At 42.2% G+C, this 18,891-nt stretch overlaps 1 protein-coding gene across 2 annotated transcripts in view; it reads right to left on the bottom strand.

Annotated features, from left to right (window-relative positions):
* Positions 1-1,458: 1,458 nt before the first annotated feature.
* SDHA (succinate dehydrogenase complex flavoprotein subunit A) overlaps positions 1,459-18,891 on the bottom strand; it is a 29,618-nt gene continuing 12,185 nt past the window's right edge. For both annotated transcript variants that reach the window (XM_026019176.2, XM_026019177.2), the window contains exons 7-15: positions 18,651-18,775; positions 16,773-16,941; positions 15,788-15,983; positions 14,849-15,020; positions 11,741-11,859; positions 6,101-6,212; positions 5,803-5,933; positions 3,093-3,206; positions 1,459-1,798 (exon numbers count right to left, since the gene is read on the bottom strand). In XM_026019176.2, coding sequence (XP_025874961.1) covers positions 1,712-1,798; positions 3,093-3,206; positions 5,803-5,933; positions 6,101-6,212; positions 11,741-11,859; positions 14,849-15,020; positions 15,788-15,983; positions 16,773-16,941; positions 18,651-18,775 — 1,225 coding nt within the window. In that variant the 3' untranslated portion in view covers positions 1,459-1,711. The remainder of the gene's footprint in view (positions 1,799-3,092; positions 3,207-5,802; positions 5,934-6,100; positions 6,213-11,740; positions 11,860-14,848; positions 15,021-15,787; positions 15,984-16,772; positions 16,942-18,650; positions 18,776-18,891) is intronic.

Genomic DNA, 18,891 nt, shown 5'->3' with positions numbered 1-18,891 from the left:
TCTTAGTGGTTTCATTTATCCTTAAAGTTTACTGAAACTGTAAACTCAGAAGTTCTATGTTCTAATGCCACTTGAAATGACACTTTCCTCTTGTGACAGTCACCATTTGATCTGCAGCTGGGTTGCAGACACTCGATGCTGCTTGGCCTGGAACTCCCCAGCACTCACCAGACCTGTACCTTCTTGCCCCAAGCACCTGTGATTCTGCTCAGGGTCTCTCTCTGGTGGTGGTGGTAGAGAGTAGAGCCAGGAGCTGACACCTGGATGCAGCCCTCAAGCCACGAACACACATATCCTCTTGCTTGTGCAGCAATGTGAATGAACCAACAAAATCAACATCAAAGAGTACATGCTGTATGGTTCCATTTATATGTACTTTGGAGCACGCGAGCTCATCTCTAATGATGGACTGTGCACTGCTGTGGATAAAGGAAGGAGATTACAAAGGGGCCAGAAACTCAGGCTAGTGAATGCATTTATTACCTCTGCCAATCATACCTCAAAAGAACTGTGAAAAATGCTAACCCCCACCAAGGAAAGAAAGAAAAAGAAAAGAGAAAAGCTATACTAAGATAAAATTTCTCATTATGTGATTGGCAGACATCCAAACACTTGCCATCATACTTTCTTTGCAAAGCCATGGGAAATAGGGACTCTTCTCCAACACAAGAGAATTTGGGAAACAGAATTTGGGAACATCTAACAGAATGACATGTGCATTGCATAGCAATTCAAGACTCCACCTCAAAGAAAAGACTTCACCCACAAAATTACTCATTGTGGTGTCTGTAATACTGGAAAGAACACAAATGTCCACCACTGGATGGTAAGGTACATTCATGCAGCTAAAGGAAGAAGACTTACTGATGATAAGATAGGCAGACATGGTGTGCACAATAGTCAATACATCATAATGCAAATACAGATTTGCTTTTTTTTCTCTTAAAACACCCGTTAGGAAGATAACTAAAGTGAGTGCTATGGGGGAGGGGATGCAGAGACAAGGTTAGCTCTAAATATGACAGACTCTGAAAAAACGTGAATGTTTTACATATTTACAAGACAGTTCCTAAAGCGGAGAAACAGCCAGTAAAACCAATGCCTCTATGTGCAAGTGGACTGGATTCTACAGAAGCCAGCCCAGAGATGATGAGCACTGTGTAGGAAAGGGACCTCTGAGCAGCACTGGAAAGCAAGCAGAGAAGGAAGAAATCCTTGTACACCTCATCTATTTCCTTTAGTATCTGGCGACTTCAATACCTTAGGATGCATGTTCACATATTAAACCATTTGCTTACTAAGAACAAGGAGGAGATGCTTGTTTTCTTCATGTGCTGTCAGCACCAAAAGTCATTTTTACTTAACTACACAACAAAATTTCTGGATATTGATCTTTCAGGTCAATAACATGCCTCAAGTCAAATAGTACAAGTTCTTAAATGGACTTGGAAACAGAAGTTTGTAATTTATGCTTTATTTAAGAATCATGCCCAGTTTTATTATTTCACAAGGATGATGAAGCAAAAGGTAAGCTTCATTCACACTTCCTGGCTGTTGATTACTAGCAATCTTCTGGCTACCGGGTAGATGATCTCTATTCCAATGACACTCCTTATTCACTTGAGTACAGGATTTTAAAAAGGTAATTAGGATATGAACACACGCATGAGCTATTATACATAATTACAAAAGCTGGTCAACTCTGGTCTCATCAGTAGGAGCGAATGGCTGGAGGGACCGTGGCACAGTCAGCCTCATTTAAAGTTCTGTCGATCACAGGTCTATATTCCAATGAGACCTTAAAAAGAAGAATCTACAGTAAGTTAAAATTTGTGGAAAAACATAAAAACAGTATTCGCTTGTATATTTTTTGAAAAATTCACTATAAAAGTTATTTGTAGACAAATTTCAGGAACTTAAAATCACATATACTCATTGTGGAGTATTTTTCAGTAACAAACTCAAAAATGACCTAAACGTACAACAGGGGACCAGGTATGTAAATTATGGTAAGTCCATGTAATGAAATACAGCAACTAAAATAACAATGTATAAAATTCTTGATGCTTTACACAAATGCTCAAGAAGTGAAACCTTGCATATATTATCATTCTTTAATTATGCTTAAACACTGTATTTACCAAAAGTTTTTCTATTTGTATTTATATACTTACGTATCAGGAAAAGTGTATGTATACATGCAAAACCTGAAGGAAATATTTCAGAATGATAATGAAGAATATCTCTGACTGGTGAGCTTACAAACATGGTCTTTCTTTATATTTCTACTTTCTAAAAGTTTCTTTAATACTTTCAAAAACCCTTGAACATTACTAAAAACAGGACTGTACCGAGAGAAAGTCTCATTTCTTTCTATACACTGTCAGAAAATAGCCTTCACGCAAAATTATGAAAGTTACCGCCTACTTGAAATAACAGACACACTAGGCTCTCTGTATTAAGTGATGGCAGCAGAGCACATTATTTCTGTAGACTCACATAAATGATTAAGACTCTCCCTTACAAGTCTGAAAAGCTCAAGTAATACTTTATATCTTAGTTCTGATTCTTAATGTCCAGCAGAAATGGCAAATGGGTGAGTTATGCTTTGGTGGAATAAGACTGTGAGGCTCTACTGCAACCTAAGCTGGCTGTCCCAGGACTCTGCCCACTGCACCCCCTCCTCTGCTTGCTCTGTGCTGGGCCCATGCTGTGGGCTACACAGCATACTCCGTGTTCCCTGAGGCTGCCTCCAGATGGTCCAGCCTATGGCCCCCCCCATCTGCCCCCACCCCACGACCTGCTCTCATTGGGCTCCAGAATCATCCTCTCCCCTGCCACCAAGCCTTGGGCACTCACTCCCTGCCAGGTGCTACAACTGTGGAAGGCCAGCACTTCTAAACCACCCAACCACACTGGATTCTGTTTCCAAGAGAAGCCCGACTTAGAGTCCTTTTAAGTAGTGTCTCAGGTCTCCCAACAGGGACTTAAATCCATGTTGCTTCTCCCAGCCCATCATAAGTTGTACTCCAGAATATATGGGACGGCAGAGTCATTAGTGCATCCGTGAGCAGGACACGTTCCCCACATACCTTCCCAGTCTTGATATCGACGTAGGAAAGGGTGTGCTTTCTCCAGTGCTCCTCAAACGGCTTCTTCTGCTGCCCCTGGATGGGCTTAGAGTAATCATACTCGTCAATCCGCACCTGAGGCCAGGGAAATTAGTTTATTTCAGAAAATACCATCAACAAATACACTTCAAATTTCTTATTTCTCTAACAGGGCAATATAACTGGAAAACATGGCAAACTCATTAAAATGATACATGAGAGACTAGTCTGATGTGAATCCCCTTGGATCCCACTCAACACAGAGGTATCCAGTGTCCCAAGCAGAACTTGTTCACAGAGAGCTGAGACATTCCTAGTCCATTTTTCTTTTTAAGATTTTATTTATTCAACAGAGAGGGTGAGCAAGAGAACACAAGCAGGGGGAGCTGCAGGTAGAAGCAGACTCCTTGCTGGGCAGAAAGACGCAGGGCTCGATCCTAAGATCATGATCTGAGCTGAAGGCAGATGGTTTACTGACTGAGCCACCCAGGTGCTCCTAGTCCACTTTTCAACCCATGTCCCTTCTTGTGTACAATCCCTAATGAAAAACCATTTTGTGTATATCTGACCTAAGAGAACACATAGTAAGAAACACAGTGCAATTAAGTTCCAGACACAGGTGGGATGGAGAGATGAGACCTGTGATACATCCTCCGAGTGCCCGTCCACCCTGGGCTCCCGTTCCAGTGTCTCCATAGCATGAGTCCTGACCAGGGAAGGACCCGCTGAGGCCACAGAGCTAGGCAGTGGGTCTTCAGCATCACTGTGAGCCCAGAGCTCCATTTTTACTACTGGGGGGGTGGCTACAGAAATTAGCCTCATCTTTCATGCACTTAAAAGTTCAACAAATATTTTGTCTCTTTGTATTCTGGGTGACTTCAATTTCTCTTTCAGTTTTTTTCATTCAAATATGTCAGTTCTAGCAATTATGTTAAAATTTTGTTAATAAACACTTAAAAAGAAGCTGAATACTACACATGGTAATGAGTAAGACATACAAGAGCCACTTAAATTAAAAACCAGGGGCGCCTGGCTGACTCAGAGAGTAGAGCATGAGACTCTTAATCTCAGGGTTGAGCTTCAGTCTCATGTTGGGTATAGAGATTACTTAAAAATAAAATTTAAAAAAAAGAAAAAAATAATAAAATTTAAAAATAATAACAAACTGAGGGTTGATTGAGGGAGGTGGGTGGAGGACAGGCATTAAGGAGGACACTTGTGATGAGCATTGAATGTTGTATGTAAGTGATGAATCACCAAATTCTACTCCAGAAACTAATATTGCACTGTATGTCAACTACCTAAAATTTAAATTAAAAGGAACAATATGGGATGCCTTGGGTGGCTTAGTGGTTGAGTGCCTGCCTTCGGCCCAGAGCGTGATTCTGGAGTTCCAGAATCAAGTCCCATATTGGGCTCCCTGAATGGAGCCTGCTTCTCCCTCTGCCTCTGTCTCTGCCTATCTCTCTGTGTCTCTCATGAATAAATAAAATCTTAAAAATAAATAAATAATTAATTAAAATAATTTTAAAAACCCATGAAAGTATAAAAAAAGATGCTTTCTATAAAAATAAATGAATAAATTAAAAAAAAAACAAACGAAAGATTCAAACACTTGGCTGTTTCTGCTGAGAGAGGCAAGTGTGGAGGTGCACAGAGGCAAGACCTCTCACCTGGGAGCAAGTGGGGCACCTTCCCTTATCTGGAAACATATCCGTAGGGGTAAGCTCTCCCAGGGGGAGCAGCTTCCACCTGCATCTCTGCTGTGACTCAATGAAACGAGTTGGCCGTTTCTTGCCATAGAAACACCCAACCCACCTGCAGCCTGGAGAAGCTTCTGGTCCTCAGTACTCATGACGAATGCACTTAGTCAATCTTACTCTAATCCAGCTCCAGTCGGTGGAGGGCAAATTAACAGAATTTCACAGTAAATCAGAACCTAATCCTCTTCCTGTAGCCAATTTCCCCATGTGCTTCTGTCCTGCTGATGGACGAGGCTGCTACCAGCAACATCACCTTGTCCTGGGCCAGAGCCTTGTGTGTCTGGAAAGCGGCTCAGGCCCTGCTGATGTTGCATCCTGAAGTTGTATTTGGCCTCAAGTGCCTATTTCCTTCCCATTTTCCTGTCATATGCTGAGTCTCTGTTCTGGAAGAATCTGAACTGTACTCTGCATAAAAATCATGTAATTTATGGGGCACTTGGGTGGCTGCTTCTCCCTCTCCCTCTGCTCTTCCTCCTCACCCCCAGCTTGTGTTCTTTCTCTCTCAAAAAGAAATAAAATCTTAAAAACAACATCAACAACAAAACAGATCATTTTTAAAAAGTGACCCAAAATGAAGTCAGGTCTCAAATAATGATTTATCTCTCATTTTACTATTTTCTGGCTATTTAGTACTTAGACTGCATACTAATCTTTGACCTGGTAAAAGTCAGGTGTGTTTTGCTTAGAGATGCTGCTACTGGCAGCAGCAAATGCCGATCTGAGGCAAGAAAAAGGTCATGCTGATACTAAACACAGTGATACCAAAGCATGAAAGTTATCAGGCAAAAAAAAAAAAAAAAAAAAGGCTTTTTTTTCAATTTACTTGTGGGAAAATGAAGTGAAATGTAGAGAAAATGCAGGGATAGGGGCTGAGCAATGCCAGTGGACAGAAGGCATGATGTGCACAGGGGTACGTGGTGAGGGCACACCTTGTAATCTTCCCTGGCGTGAGCGCCACGTGACTCCTTCCGGGCCTCTGCTCCATAAATGGTCTGAAGTGCACAGAGCATCAGGTTCTGCAGCTCCAGGGTCTCTACCAGGTCGGTGTTCCAGACCATTCCTAGGGACACACCGGGTACTCATGAGATAGGATCCAGTTAACTGGGTCCTCCAGGCTGTAGCTGTGGGCAGAGTGAATTCCACACTGGGACAGACAGGGCTCTGAGGCAGCCTGTCTTGCAAATATCCAGCACCCCAACTGTGTGCAGGGCCCCATGGAATGCTCACCTCGGTCAAATGTCTTCAGATGCTTTAGGTCTCCATAGAGCTGGCTGATTTTCTCACAGCCTTCCTGTAACACACTTCCCACACGGAACACAGCAGCATGATTCTGCATCGACTGGAACATAAAATACCATTTGTCAATCTTTAATTCACATGAAGCAGCTAGGACTAAAACTGGTAAACCCTTTAGCTTTTTTCTTACGCATTTCACTTTTATTTTTTTAAGATTTTATTTTTAAGTAATCTCTACACCCAATGGGAGGCTCAAACTCACAACTCTAAGATCAAGAGTCGCATGCTGCACTGACTGAGCCAGCCAGGTACCCCTGCATTTCACTTTTTATAAAATATTTATGTAAATTAAATTTAAAACCTATGAAATTCAGAATGAATCTATGACTCTCAATTTTATGTATGTATGTATGTATGTATGTATGTAAGTATGTAAGTAAGTATGTAAGCAAGCCAGCTCTTGGCCCAATGTGGGCCTTGGATTCACAACCCTAAGATCAAGAGTCATGCATTCTACTGGCTGGGCCAGCCAGGCATCCATTACTCTGAATTTTATAACAAAGTTTGTTCTTTCTTCCATGAGAACTTTTAAAATATACTTTCTTAGCAACCTTCAAAGATGTAATTAAGTGTTATTAACTATAATTGCCATGCTATACACTACAAGCCCCAGGACTTAATTTTAATTGGAGGCTTGTACCTTTTGTCTCCTTTCACCCACTCCCCATCTCTGGCAACCATCAATCTGTTCTATGAGCTCAATTTCTTGTTTTGTTTTTTAAGATTCTACATATAAGTAGGATCATAAGGTATTGTTTTTGACTTATTTCACTGAGCATAATGCCCTCTATGCCCACCCATGGTGTCACAAATGGCAAGAGTTCATTTTTATGCCTCAATAATTAATTATTTATATATAAAACATATGCCATATATAAAGTATATGTAACATACACACACATCCTCATTACCCATTCATCCACCAATAGGCATCTAGGCTATTTTAATATCGTGGCTACAACAGATTGGAAGTACAGGTATCTTTTGGAACTAGTGTTTTCAGTTACTTTGGATAAATACACAGAAGTGGATTTGTTGGATCATATAGTAGTTCTATTTTTAATTTTTTGGGGGAACCTCCATACTGTTTTCCATAATGGCTACATGAATCTGCATTCCCTCGAACTGTGCAGGAGGGTTCCCCTTTCTCCATATCCTTGCCAATGTAACATTTGTGTTTCTTGTCTTTTTGATACTAACCATCTCTGATAGGGGTGAAATGATACTTCATGTGGTTCTGATCAGCATTTCCCAGATGATCAGTGATGTTGAGGATCTTTTCATGTATTTGTTGGCCATGTGTGTATGCCTTCTTTGGAGAAATGTCTGTTTATATCCTCTGTCCATTTATTATATTGTTTTTATGCTATTGAGTTATAAGAGTTCTTTACATATTTTGGAATTTTAGTCCCTTATCAGATACATGATCTGCAGGTATTTCTTCCCATTCTGTACGCTGCCTTTTCATTTTGTTGGTTTCCTTTGCTGCAGAAGCTTTTTACTATGATGTGGTCAATAGTTTATCTTTACTTTTGCTGCCCTTGCTCTTGGTGTCAAATCGAAAACTCAGCGCCAAGACCACGATGAGGTGCTTACCACCCATGTTTTCTAGGAGTTTTATGGGATTCAAGTCTTGAACCCACTGAATTAGTTTCCATGTATGGTGCAAGACGGTGATCTAGATGTGTTCGTTTGCGTGTTGCTTGTTCAGTTTTCCCAGCACCATTAAAGAGATGGTTTTCCTCCCATCATATATTCTTCTTTTGTTGTAAATTAATTAACCATATTTACATAGGTTTATTTATGGGCTCGATTCCATTTCATTGATCTCCAGGTCTGCTTTTAGGTCAATACTTTATTGTTTTGATTACTATATCTTTGTAATAGAGTTTCAAATCAGGGAGAGAGAAATGCCTCCAGCTTTGTCTTTCTCTCAGGATTGCTCTGGCTATTCGGGGTCTTTTGTGGTTCCATACAAATATAGGATTCTTTGTTCTATTTCTGTAAAAAATGCCATTGGAATTTTAATAAAGGTTGCACGGAGTCTGTGGATTCCTTCAGGAAATATGGAAATTTTAATAATATTCACTCTTCCAACCTACAAGCACGGAATATCTTCCCACTTACTTGTATCTTCAACATTATTCATTAATGTTTTAGAATTTTCGGTGTACATATTTTTCCCCTCCCTGATTAAATTTATTCCTACGTATTTTATTCTTTTTGATGCAATTGGAAATGGGATTGCTTTCTTAATTTCTCTTTCAGAGCATTCAGAAACAGTTTTTATGTATTGACTTTGCACCTTTCAACTTTACTGAATTCACTAATTAGTATTAAGTTTTTTTGTGGGGTCTGTGTCAGTGTCATATGTGATCTGATACATCTGTAAATAGTGACGTTTACTTCTTCCTTCCCATTTTGGATGGCTTTATTTCTCTTTCCTGCCTGACTGCTCTAGCCAGGACTTCCAGTGCTGTGTTGAATAAAGTGGTGAGACTGAACACTCTTGTCTTGTTCCTGTGATGAGAAAGCTTTCATCTTTTCAACACTGAGTATGACCCTAGCTGCGGGCTTGTCATATAAGGCCTTTATTACATTGAGGTACATCCCCTCTATACCTACTTCCTTGAGAATTTTACCATAAATTGAAGTTAAAATGAAGTTTTGATCAAAGCTTTTAAAAAATGCTTCTATGTTGCCATTAAGTACACATTTTAGATCCATATGTATTAGTTAAAGTGGAATATTTTGCAATTAGGGAAGGCGGTTTGTGGAACTCAGCCAGGATCTGTGATTCCAAGCGGACTCACTCTTGAGGGTTAGCATACTGAATGGTGGGCAAAAAGAGCATAAGGGCTCCATCTTCAAATTCCCAAGGAGACAGCAGCTCCTATGGTCTTGCCCCACTCTTGAGATCCAGTGGTAAATGTTCTAAGAGCCAGCAGATGGCCCCTTGGTGACACAAACTAAAAAGTGTTGAGATAATGAAGTAGGTGGTCAGCAGTGAGCATGGGTGGACGGTCATGAAGAAGAGGAAAAAGAGGGCTTCTGGTTAATCTTGTCAATACCTCTCATATGTCAAATTCCTATATGGTTGTATTGTTTATGCACTTAAGAAATGGATATTAAATAAACTGATATTTATTTTAGGATCTACCTTTATTTCCTATCACTTACTGAATAACTTTTCATGGCTCTTAAAAAACCCTTTTATCTCATGCTCAATCACAGCGAGTGCCTGGGCCTACTCCTAGACTCCACTTTTTGCCACTCATCTCTACCATAGACTAACATAGCTCACTGATTTAGTTCTATTTAACAGACATCTCATCTATTTCTTTAGAATGATACATAATTTTATTTTTAAAGATTTTATTTATTTGAAAGGAAGAAAGAGAGGAGGGGCAGAGAGAGAGAGAGAGGGAGGCTCCCTGCTGAGCAGAGAGCCTTCCATGGGGCTCAATCCCAGGACCTTGAGATCATGACCTGAGCCAAAGGCAGATACTTAACAGCCACCCAGGTGCCCCACAATGATACATAAGTTTAAAATTGTAATGCACACTATCAAATGTTCTGGCCTTTCAGGATAAGGAAATGGAAAAAACTATCTTAGAATCTAGTAAATGTTAGTTAAAACATTCTTTTATATTCTTCAGTGCTCATCTTTTCATACTCTTTAGGGTTAGGTTTATTCAAGGCATTTTAAACTTTTGGGCTGCACTGTGAATGAGATGATTTTCTAATGGATTATTGCAGGCATGTTCGAAAGCTACTTTTGAATCTTTTATACAGATATCTCCATTCTTGTTTTTATGAGTTTCTCACTTATTGTCTTGAGATTTTTAATTATATCTGTTAAGTAATGATACTTGTCCACTCCTTTTCAATACGTAACTGATTTCTTTTCTATCACTCACTGTATCACCTGGAAATCAGAAAAACTAGTCCTCCAACTCAAGTGCACATTCCAGGAGGGCAGTGTTTTTTATTCTCTTCAGATGACTGGGGCATCTAGAAGACTGCCTGGCACACAGCAGGTAACAGTTTAGATGGTCCCTAATCTAGAAGAGTTTGACTTACGATTTTTGAGCTTTACGATGGTGCAAAAGTGATCTGCAATTCAGAGACACTGCATTGTGAATTTTCATCTTCTCCCAGGCTAGTAATGTGCAGCAACATACACTCTCCTATGACTCCAGGCAGTGGCAGCAGCTGTAACTCCCACTAGATCCCGAGGGTAAACAACCATCTGCACTCATACAATCATTGTTTTTCACTTTGAGTACAGCATTCGATAAATTACATGAGACAGTCAACACTCCATTATAAAACAGGCTTTATGTTAGATGAATTTTCCCTACTGCAGGCTAACAAGTGTTCTGGGCACATTTAAGGTCAGCTAAATGAATATTCAGTAAGTTAAAGGTGTATTAAATACATTTCTGACTTATACCATTTTTAACTTTCATTGGGACACAACCCCATCAGAAGTCAAAGATCTGTATGTGCCTTACTTGGTGGAAATGTTTCTAGGACTTCCCATTTCAAAATATCATGGGTTCATCATATTTCCACACCCAAATAGAATTTCCTACTATATAGTACAAGGATTATATCTGTCGTAGCTGGTGGCCATTCCCCGGTATCAATACCCTACAAAAGTTCTGCACAGTTCCTCTTGGCTGGTTTCCTAAAACAAACCTCTGTCTTTCACTCACGCTATTCGCCTGACCTTTCCAGGAAGTTTCCCTAAAGCCCAGAACTTCTCTGAAGTTCCTACAGAAGTATGCAGTATGCAACTTTTTTCTTTTGATCATTAGAGTTTGTGCCACTGGACGCTTCAGGATAGAACTAAAGGGGACTTCCTCTTTTTGGAAAACGTCTCCACAGAAATCTTGCAAATGACTTCAACTGGACAGAGATCTCATTTGTGGACCAAGAATCCCTGTATTAGAAGAATCTGGTGATCCCTAGCTGTCTTACATACTATTTTTATTGCTCTAACCCTGCATTATCCAATGCAGTAGCCACATGTAGTGCTTTATATTACATCGAAGCTGAATAAAATGAAGATTTAGTTCTTTACATGTGGTCAAAGACACATGTTCCCATCCTCAGAGAACACCCATCAGATGTGCTGATCTAGAAAGTAAATATTCTGACAATAACCAGTGCACAGGTTACAAGGTCAACCCACCACCTATGCTCCCCTTTTCTCCCGATTTTATTTAGGGGCTTCAATGCACCAGCTCAAAGACATCACCTAGAGTTGCTAGAAGCTGGCTGTGGTGGTAGGATTAACTGCAAGGAAGCTCCCAGCTGGGCACGGAACTTCTCAGATCTTCCACTATCCCTCCCACTCTAGACTTTGATGGACACTTGACAGCAGAAAGGGTCTGAGAAGGGAAGCACATGCAAACAACCTGGGACAGAGACAACTGCAGTGTCTGCCCTGGGCTGCTACCTCCAGCTTGCTGGGTGGAACATGTCCTTTTGCTGTTCGCCCTGAGCTCAGCACAAGGCTATGGACACACAGCCTGCACACTCCAGAGCGTGTGCAGGGCTTACCTTCTGCATGTTGAGTCGTAGTTCAGATGTTCTTACACTTCCGTTGGCAAATCTCAGTTTGTCAAGATTCATGACAGACTCTTCCCCGGCATTTGGTTTAATCGGGGGAATTTTATCTCCTTAAAAAGCAGACAAAAAGTGAGAATTTATTGGAGTTTGGAAAACATACACATAATCTGGACTGCCCTAACCCTAAAGAACCACATACTGACTTGGGGCCAAAGAGCAAACATAAAAACAAAATTTCTGGCAAAGAGTAGGTATCCAATATGAAATCTATGAACAAATCAGAATCCATTCCTAAGTTAAAAAATTAGATTTATGCAAAGAAACCTGGCATTATTATTCTATTGAAGGGAAAACTGACACCTTCAGAATAGTGAGCAGTTTCCAACAATTCTGCCAAAACACCTCACCCCACCAATGGTGGTTCTCATTCAAGGGAGAGGGAGGGCCTGGCCAGGCATGTTTAAAAGTCTCCTGCTGATTCGGGCCCTTGCACCTGGCTTGACTAAACCTCAAGATATGCTTTTATGACTTCTAAAAAGATAAATGTTTTGAAAATTTTTAAAGATGTTTTTTTAATGACATGGTTTGAAATGAATTTTCTTCCATAGGTAATATGGGCACAAGGTATGAAATGAGGAAACAAGGATTTGCAGGCAAAGTAGGGTTGCTCACAGTCGCTCTCTACAAGGAGTGAGGGCACTGGTCTCTCATGCAAACCACCCCAGCTCTTCCAGGCCAGCTGTGGTTTCTTCTGCTTTTGTTTGTAATGTATTAGAAAAGTGATTACTTGGGGTACCTATTTAGGGTACATAATTAGGGTACAGAATGTTTAAAATATTCACATTTTATTTTATTTTATTTTATTTTATTTTATTTTATTTTTTTTTTAAAGTTTTTTTTTTTTTTAATTTTTATTTATTTATGATAGTCACAGAGAGAGAGAGAGAGGCAGAGACACAGGCAGAGGGAGAAGCAGGCTCCATGCACCGGGAGCCCGACGTGGGATTCGATCCCGGGTCTCCAGGATCGCGCCCTGGGCCAAAGGCAGGCGCCAAACCGCTGCGCCACCCAGGGATCCCAAAATATTCACATTTTAAAAGTAATAGTGCTTTTCCTTCCCTTTGTTTTTAAAAGTATAATTAAGATACGATATCAGAGTTACACAAGGCCCACCAGGATTGGATGGCAACCACTGAGCCAGCTTATTCCTCAGTTTTGTCTCTTCCATAATGTTATATAAATAGTCAGATATATGAAACCTTTTGAGCCTGATTAATACAACTTAATAGGGATCCCTGGGTGGCGCAGCGGTTTGGCGCCTGCCTTTGGCCCAGGGCGCGATCCTGGAGACTCGGGATCGAGTCCCACGTCGGGCTCCCAGTGCATGGAGCCTGCTTCTCCCTCTGCCTGTGTCTCTGCCTCTCTCTCTCTCTCACTGTGTGCCTATCATAAATAAATAAAATTAAATTAAAAAAAAAATTTTAATACAACTTAATACATCTGAGATCCATTTGTGCTGTTGCACAAACAAGCAATTTGCTCCTTTTATTTTTGAGTCAAAAAAAGTTTTTTTAAAGTATGCATTGATCTTTCAGATATTAAATTATAAGATATTCTTATAAAACTTGCTTTTTCTCATTTCCAAAAAAGGGGAACTTTGAATTTTCTGCTTTGCCCTGGGATTTGATTTCAGGCTTCACCATTACAGTGAGACAAGCACTAGATTGGGAGTCAGACCAGGTGGTTTTGACTCCTGCCTTTGCAGCAAAAATGGGCACAGGGCCCTACCTCTGCTTTTTAGCCTGGACTTGCAGTCAGAGCAAGAGAGAAGGTGTTTGAAAACATAACTGTCCATTTCGTTATATTATCTGCTAACTGCAGATATAAACTGCAGCTTGTTATACTGAGGGCTAGTATAACTAGTAGGACAGTAAGAGTTAAAATCCATAAAAAAACCTTTGTTTGATAAAAACAGAACAACTGAGACTAAACAGTTACCACCAGTGAAGCATAACGGGAAGAGAGGGGCCCAGGGATACCACAACCCTCCCCTGGGGAACAGTGTCTTCACCTAACATGTCGTCGTGAACGAATGGGCCAACGTAACCCACATGAAGACCCTCTGGAAGCTCATAGCAACAGTAAGTGTCCCATTTACAGAAGGACTCACACTTCCAGCAAAGAGTATTTTTCCCTCAGCAAATTATTTTAAGTTGCCAGAAGAACAGAATCACAGACTGAAATCCACTGTATCACGGAAGGGAGGGCTAGAACCCAATGCTCTGTTTTGTGTGCATTATGTTCTCCTTTAACAGTTTATATTTTTTAAGAACCTAAATTACTTTTCCATAAGTACTGAGAACTTATATATATTCACACCTACTTTTTTTTTTTAAGATTTTATTTATTTATTCATGAGACACACACACACACACACACACACACACACACACACACACACACAGGCAGAGACAGGCAGAGAGAGAAGCAGGCTCCATGCAGGAAGCCTGACATGGGACTCAATCCCTGGTCTTCAGGATCACACCCTGGGCTGAAGTCAGCTAAACCGCTGAGCCACCCGGGCTGCCCCCACACCTACTCTTTAAAATATTTCATTGCAAGTAAATAATGTATACTGAGCAAGCACTGTGTGATAAACTTCTCCTCAAAACAATTCCCATAGTGACTTTTCTAAGGAGAACATAATGACTGCAAAACAATACCTGACCAAAACTAGGTTACCCTCTACATAAACTGTTAGGACCCACACCTACCCTGTGTCGAGTCCCAAGTCTATTGCCGTAGAAATCTTTCTTTTCTTTTCTCTCTCTTTTTTTAAAGATTTTATTTATTTATTCATGAGAGACACAGGCAGAGGGAGAAGCAGGCTCCATGCAGGGAGCCCGATGCGGGACTTGATCCCGGGACTGCAGGATCACGCCCTGGGCCGAAGGCAGGCGCTAAACCACTGAACCACCCAGGGATCCCCACTGTTTCTTTACTTATAGGTGGATCACTAAGGCAATTTCCAATTACAAATCAAGACATGGTAACCTCTCACCTCCTGAAATAGCCTGGCTACTTGAAGAAAACACATACCAGGTCTGCAGGACTCTGCGATACTCAGGGCACATGCCCGGCCAAAGACGACCAAGTCCAAGAGCGAGTTGGCTCCGAGGCGGTTGGCACCGTGCACCGAGGCGCAGGCGGCCTCCCCGCATGCATACAGGCCAGGCACGATCTGATCCTGGCCATTCACGTGCCTCAGAACCTGTAGGAGGAAGAGTGAAGACTTTAGGAGCACAGTTTGCACCTGTCTGCTTCCCAGCAGGGGATGTCTGCATACAGGGGCAGAGAGGATGGAGGGCAGGTAAGGACTGGATCCACTCTGTCTATAGGGAGCCCTCTAACTGAATCTGTGCCCGGATACTCAAAGGATCCCACATGGCAGTACCTGTGATTTCAATCCCACACCTATTGCTCATTAGAAACCTCAATCACCATCCCTGACTGACCCTCTCACTTCCACACTTGGACTCTGGATTCAGACAAAGGGAAGGGCATATAGCATAGTATTCATCTATAAAGGGAGGAGTAGATCCCCAGCCACTTGCCTGAGGAAAGGCCAAAAAAGTCAAGAACCAAAAGGCCCTGGGTGGACTGCAAACCACTCCAAAGTATTTGTTATAAAGAGCACACAATTTATAAGGTCACAGTAAAAGTAACAAGAGATCATAAAGGAAAATAAATCCTAAACAGGGAAAAGCTGCAAATGACATTGCATCTACGACTATGTACCATGGAGGGATCAGTAAGTGACCAGAGACTGCTCGCTATTAGAGTGAATGTGAACCCTGGGATATACCCGAGCCCCGCTTTGCCCTCCAGCAGCAACTCAAGGGAGTTGCCAACACAACAACACAGTGCTTTCTGAGGAAACCATCTGTCTTCTCTAACTGAGCTCGCAAGGGACAACTGTGAGATGGGCTCATCATTCCTGCCCTCTTCCCCACCATGGAAGGGTCTGGGCTTGGTCACCTGCCCCTTGTAGTTGGTGGGAATGCCACCCATGTTATAATGCACAGTGGGAAGGACGGGGATTGGCTCCTTGGTAACATCCACACCGGCAAAGATCATGGCCGTCTCTGAAATGCCAGGCAGACGTATGGCCAACTGCTCAGGGGGTAGGTGGTGCAACTGCAGGTACACATGGTCTTTTTCGGGGCCACAGCCTCTGGTGGAAAAGGACATCATGGTGTGAGGCAAAGAATGATAATTACAGAAAATATGAGATTACGAAGTCACTGAAGCATATCAAGTTCCCCTGTTCTTATGCTGTACAGAATCTCTTCTCACTTGTGGCCATCCATTTCTCACCTCATTTCTGAGCACCTACCATGTGCCAGGGTGGAGTATGTGCTGGGACACACCTAGGACTGGGACAGACATCCAGCCGTCGCCGGGCTCATACTCTAGTATTGGAAAGTTACAATGTGTTTTCCTTGATAAATGCATTAAAAAGTCCTTTAACTGCAAATAGAAAGTATCTAGAGGCTGTAACACCAAATATCTGACAAGCATCACCACAGTGAGACAGTGTTGGCACTGAAGAGCCTAACGCTTCAGCAAACAAGAGCCCACATACAGGATCCCAAATCAGCATCAAAGACCCACATCCTAACGTCAGGTTGTAAGCATATCCGTCTCTCTCACAACACTCATGTGCAAAAGATGCTCCACAATAAATCTGATCTCCAGATTTGAGATTCACATCAAACCACCCAAACTTCCCAAAATACAGGTTTTTAGAGCAATATCAAAAATGGAAAGATAGTCCCAGGGCAGCAAAGGTAACTGCACACAGGCTACAAAGAGCTGGGTGGGATGATGGGTGGGTGCTGAAACACACAAAAGCCACATCAGCCCATGTTAAAATACAGACACCAACAACAGCCACCAAAGAGAAAGAAGGGGGGCATGCATGCATGTGCGCTCTGACACCCCTGGAGAGAATCACACACACCTGCCTTCACGGATTTCCAGAGTCATGGACCGAGATACAACGTCTCTGGATGCCAGGTCCTTTGCAACTGGGGCATATCGCTCCATGAACCTTTCGCCTTGACTGTTAATGAGAATGCCTCCCTCTCCACGGCATCCTTCCGTAATGAGACAACCAGCACCATATATACCTGCAAAGAACCCATTTAATTAGATGTTTATAACCTAACAATTGCTAGGTCTGTATTTCAAATGCAAATTTTTTTCAAGACATTTTTGGGGAAAGGAAAAAGATATGGAAAGGGCATTGTGCTCCTAAAAGAGTTAGACAAAGCAAAGGTTAAGGAAGAGTGAAGTTTTGAAAACAAAAAGTACTGACAAAGCAGCAGGAGGGGAGATGACATAGCTCGGCTAAATATTTCGATGACAACCATGTGTGAATTTTCAACACAATCAAGTACATGTTAAATATCTCAGGCTTCGTTTTAATTTTAGAGTGTTGTTTTGTACCAAGAAATTGTGATGAGGTAGGAAAAACCAGTTTGGAAAGTTTGTATCTAAAGTCGTCAGTAATGGGGCAAATGAGTTAAGTGTCTGACTTCAGTTCAGGTCATGATCTCAGGGTCCTGGGGTCAAGCCCCATGTTGGGCTCCCTGCTCAGCAGGGAGTCTGCTTCTCCCTATGCTTAAGCGCGCACGCTCTCTCTCTCAAATAAATAAATATAAATCTGGGATACCTGGGTGGATCTATTGGTTAGGCGTCTGCCTTCAGCTCGGGTCGTGATCCCAGGGTCGTGGGACTGAGCCGGGCATCAGGCTCTCTGCCCTGCAGGGAGTCTGCTACTCCTATGCCTCTGCCTCTCCCCTCCACTCATGCTTTTTTTTCTCTCTCAAATAAATAAAATATTTTTTGTTTGCTTGTTTGTTTGTTTATTTATTCATGAGAGACACACAGGCAGAGACACAGGCAGAGGAAGAAGCAGGCTCTATGCAGGGAACCTAATGTGGGACTTGATCCCAGGACTCCAGGATCATGCCCTGAGCTGAAGGCAGGTGTTTAACCACCGAGCCACCCAGATGTCCCTAAATAAAATATTTTTTAAAAATAAATAAATCCTTAAAGAAGCAAAACTACTTAAACATTTTTATTTTTCATCTCTGCCAGGGATCAGAAAAATTATACTGACAGAGCAAAGAGAAAAAACAGATCTGGTTCTGTAGCAAGGTGGGTGGTACTGCCATAAAGTGTGGTGTCCCTCAGTTGATAGATCAGAAAAGCAATCAGAAAGTAAGTCCAGAATGAGACTCATCTCTCCTTCTCTGATTCACTTCTGGATAACAAAACCAGCCCTGCACCCTCAGCCCAGACCTCCCTTCTGAACCCCACATTTGCACACTCAACTGTCTGAGGACCCAAGAGGAGCTCAATCTGCCCATGACTGGGCAGTTACCAACATCTTGGGGGGGTCATGTCTGCCACAGCTCATCTCAGCTTTATACTCTACTACTGGGACAGCTTGATGTCCTCCCTACAGCGACTGTGCCCATGCCACATCTGGTCAACAGCATCCCCCATAGCTGTGAGGACATTCACTCATAAATACTGCCCAGGTCCTACTGTGCGCCAGGCACTGTGAACACAGCAGTACTGGCCCCCACCTCTGGGAGCAGACCACTGAGTCAGGGAGAGGAATACTGAACAGTCATGGCTCTATGACAGGTGTAGAGTTAAGATGTGCCCTAAGCTGCTTTGGGGGAGACAGGGAAAGAGCTCCTTGAGCAAATGACAAGGTGGGCTCTGAGAACATGTCAGTGTACGGAATTGCCGAGGAGCATTAAGAGCTGTGGAGGGCTTAAAAGACATGAAAATCCCTGACCCCATGAAGGCAATCCCATCCTACCTGTGGGGTGGAACTGAACAAACTCCAAGTCCTGGCAGGGAAGGCCTGCCCTGGTGACCATGGCGGTGCCGTCACCGGTGCTGGTGTGGGCAGACGTGCAGCTGAAGTAGGTGCGGCCATAACCTCTGGAAAACAGACATGCCAGCATGGAGAGAACATGACACACAGTGAACCATCAGGTCTGCCTTTCTAATGGCACCAGAGTGGACAGAGCAGCCCAGAAGCACTCTGACAGCTGCTG

This window comes from Vulpes vulpes, chromosome 3 (assembly GCF_048418805.1).
Source record: "Vulpes vulpes isolate BD-2025 chromosome 3, VulVul3, whole genome shotgun sequence".
NCBI lineage: Eukaryota > Metazoa > Chordata > Mammalia > Carnivora > Canidae > Vulpes > Vulpes vulpes.
Note: the sequence above shows the minus strand (reverse complement) of the source record. Positions and strands in the feature narration are given on the sequence as shown.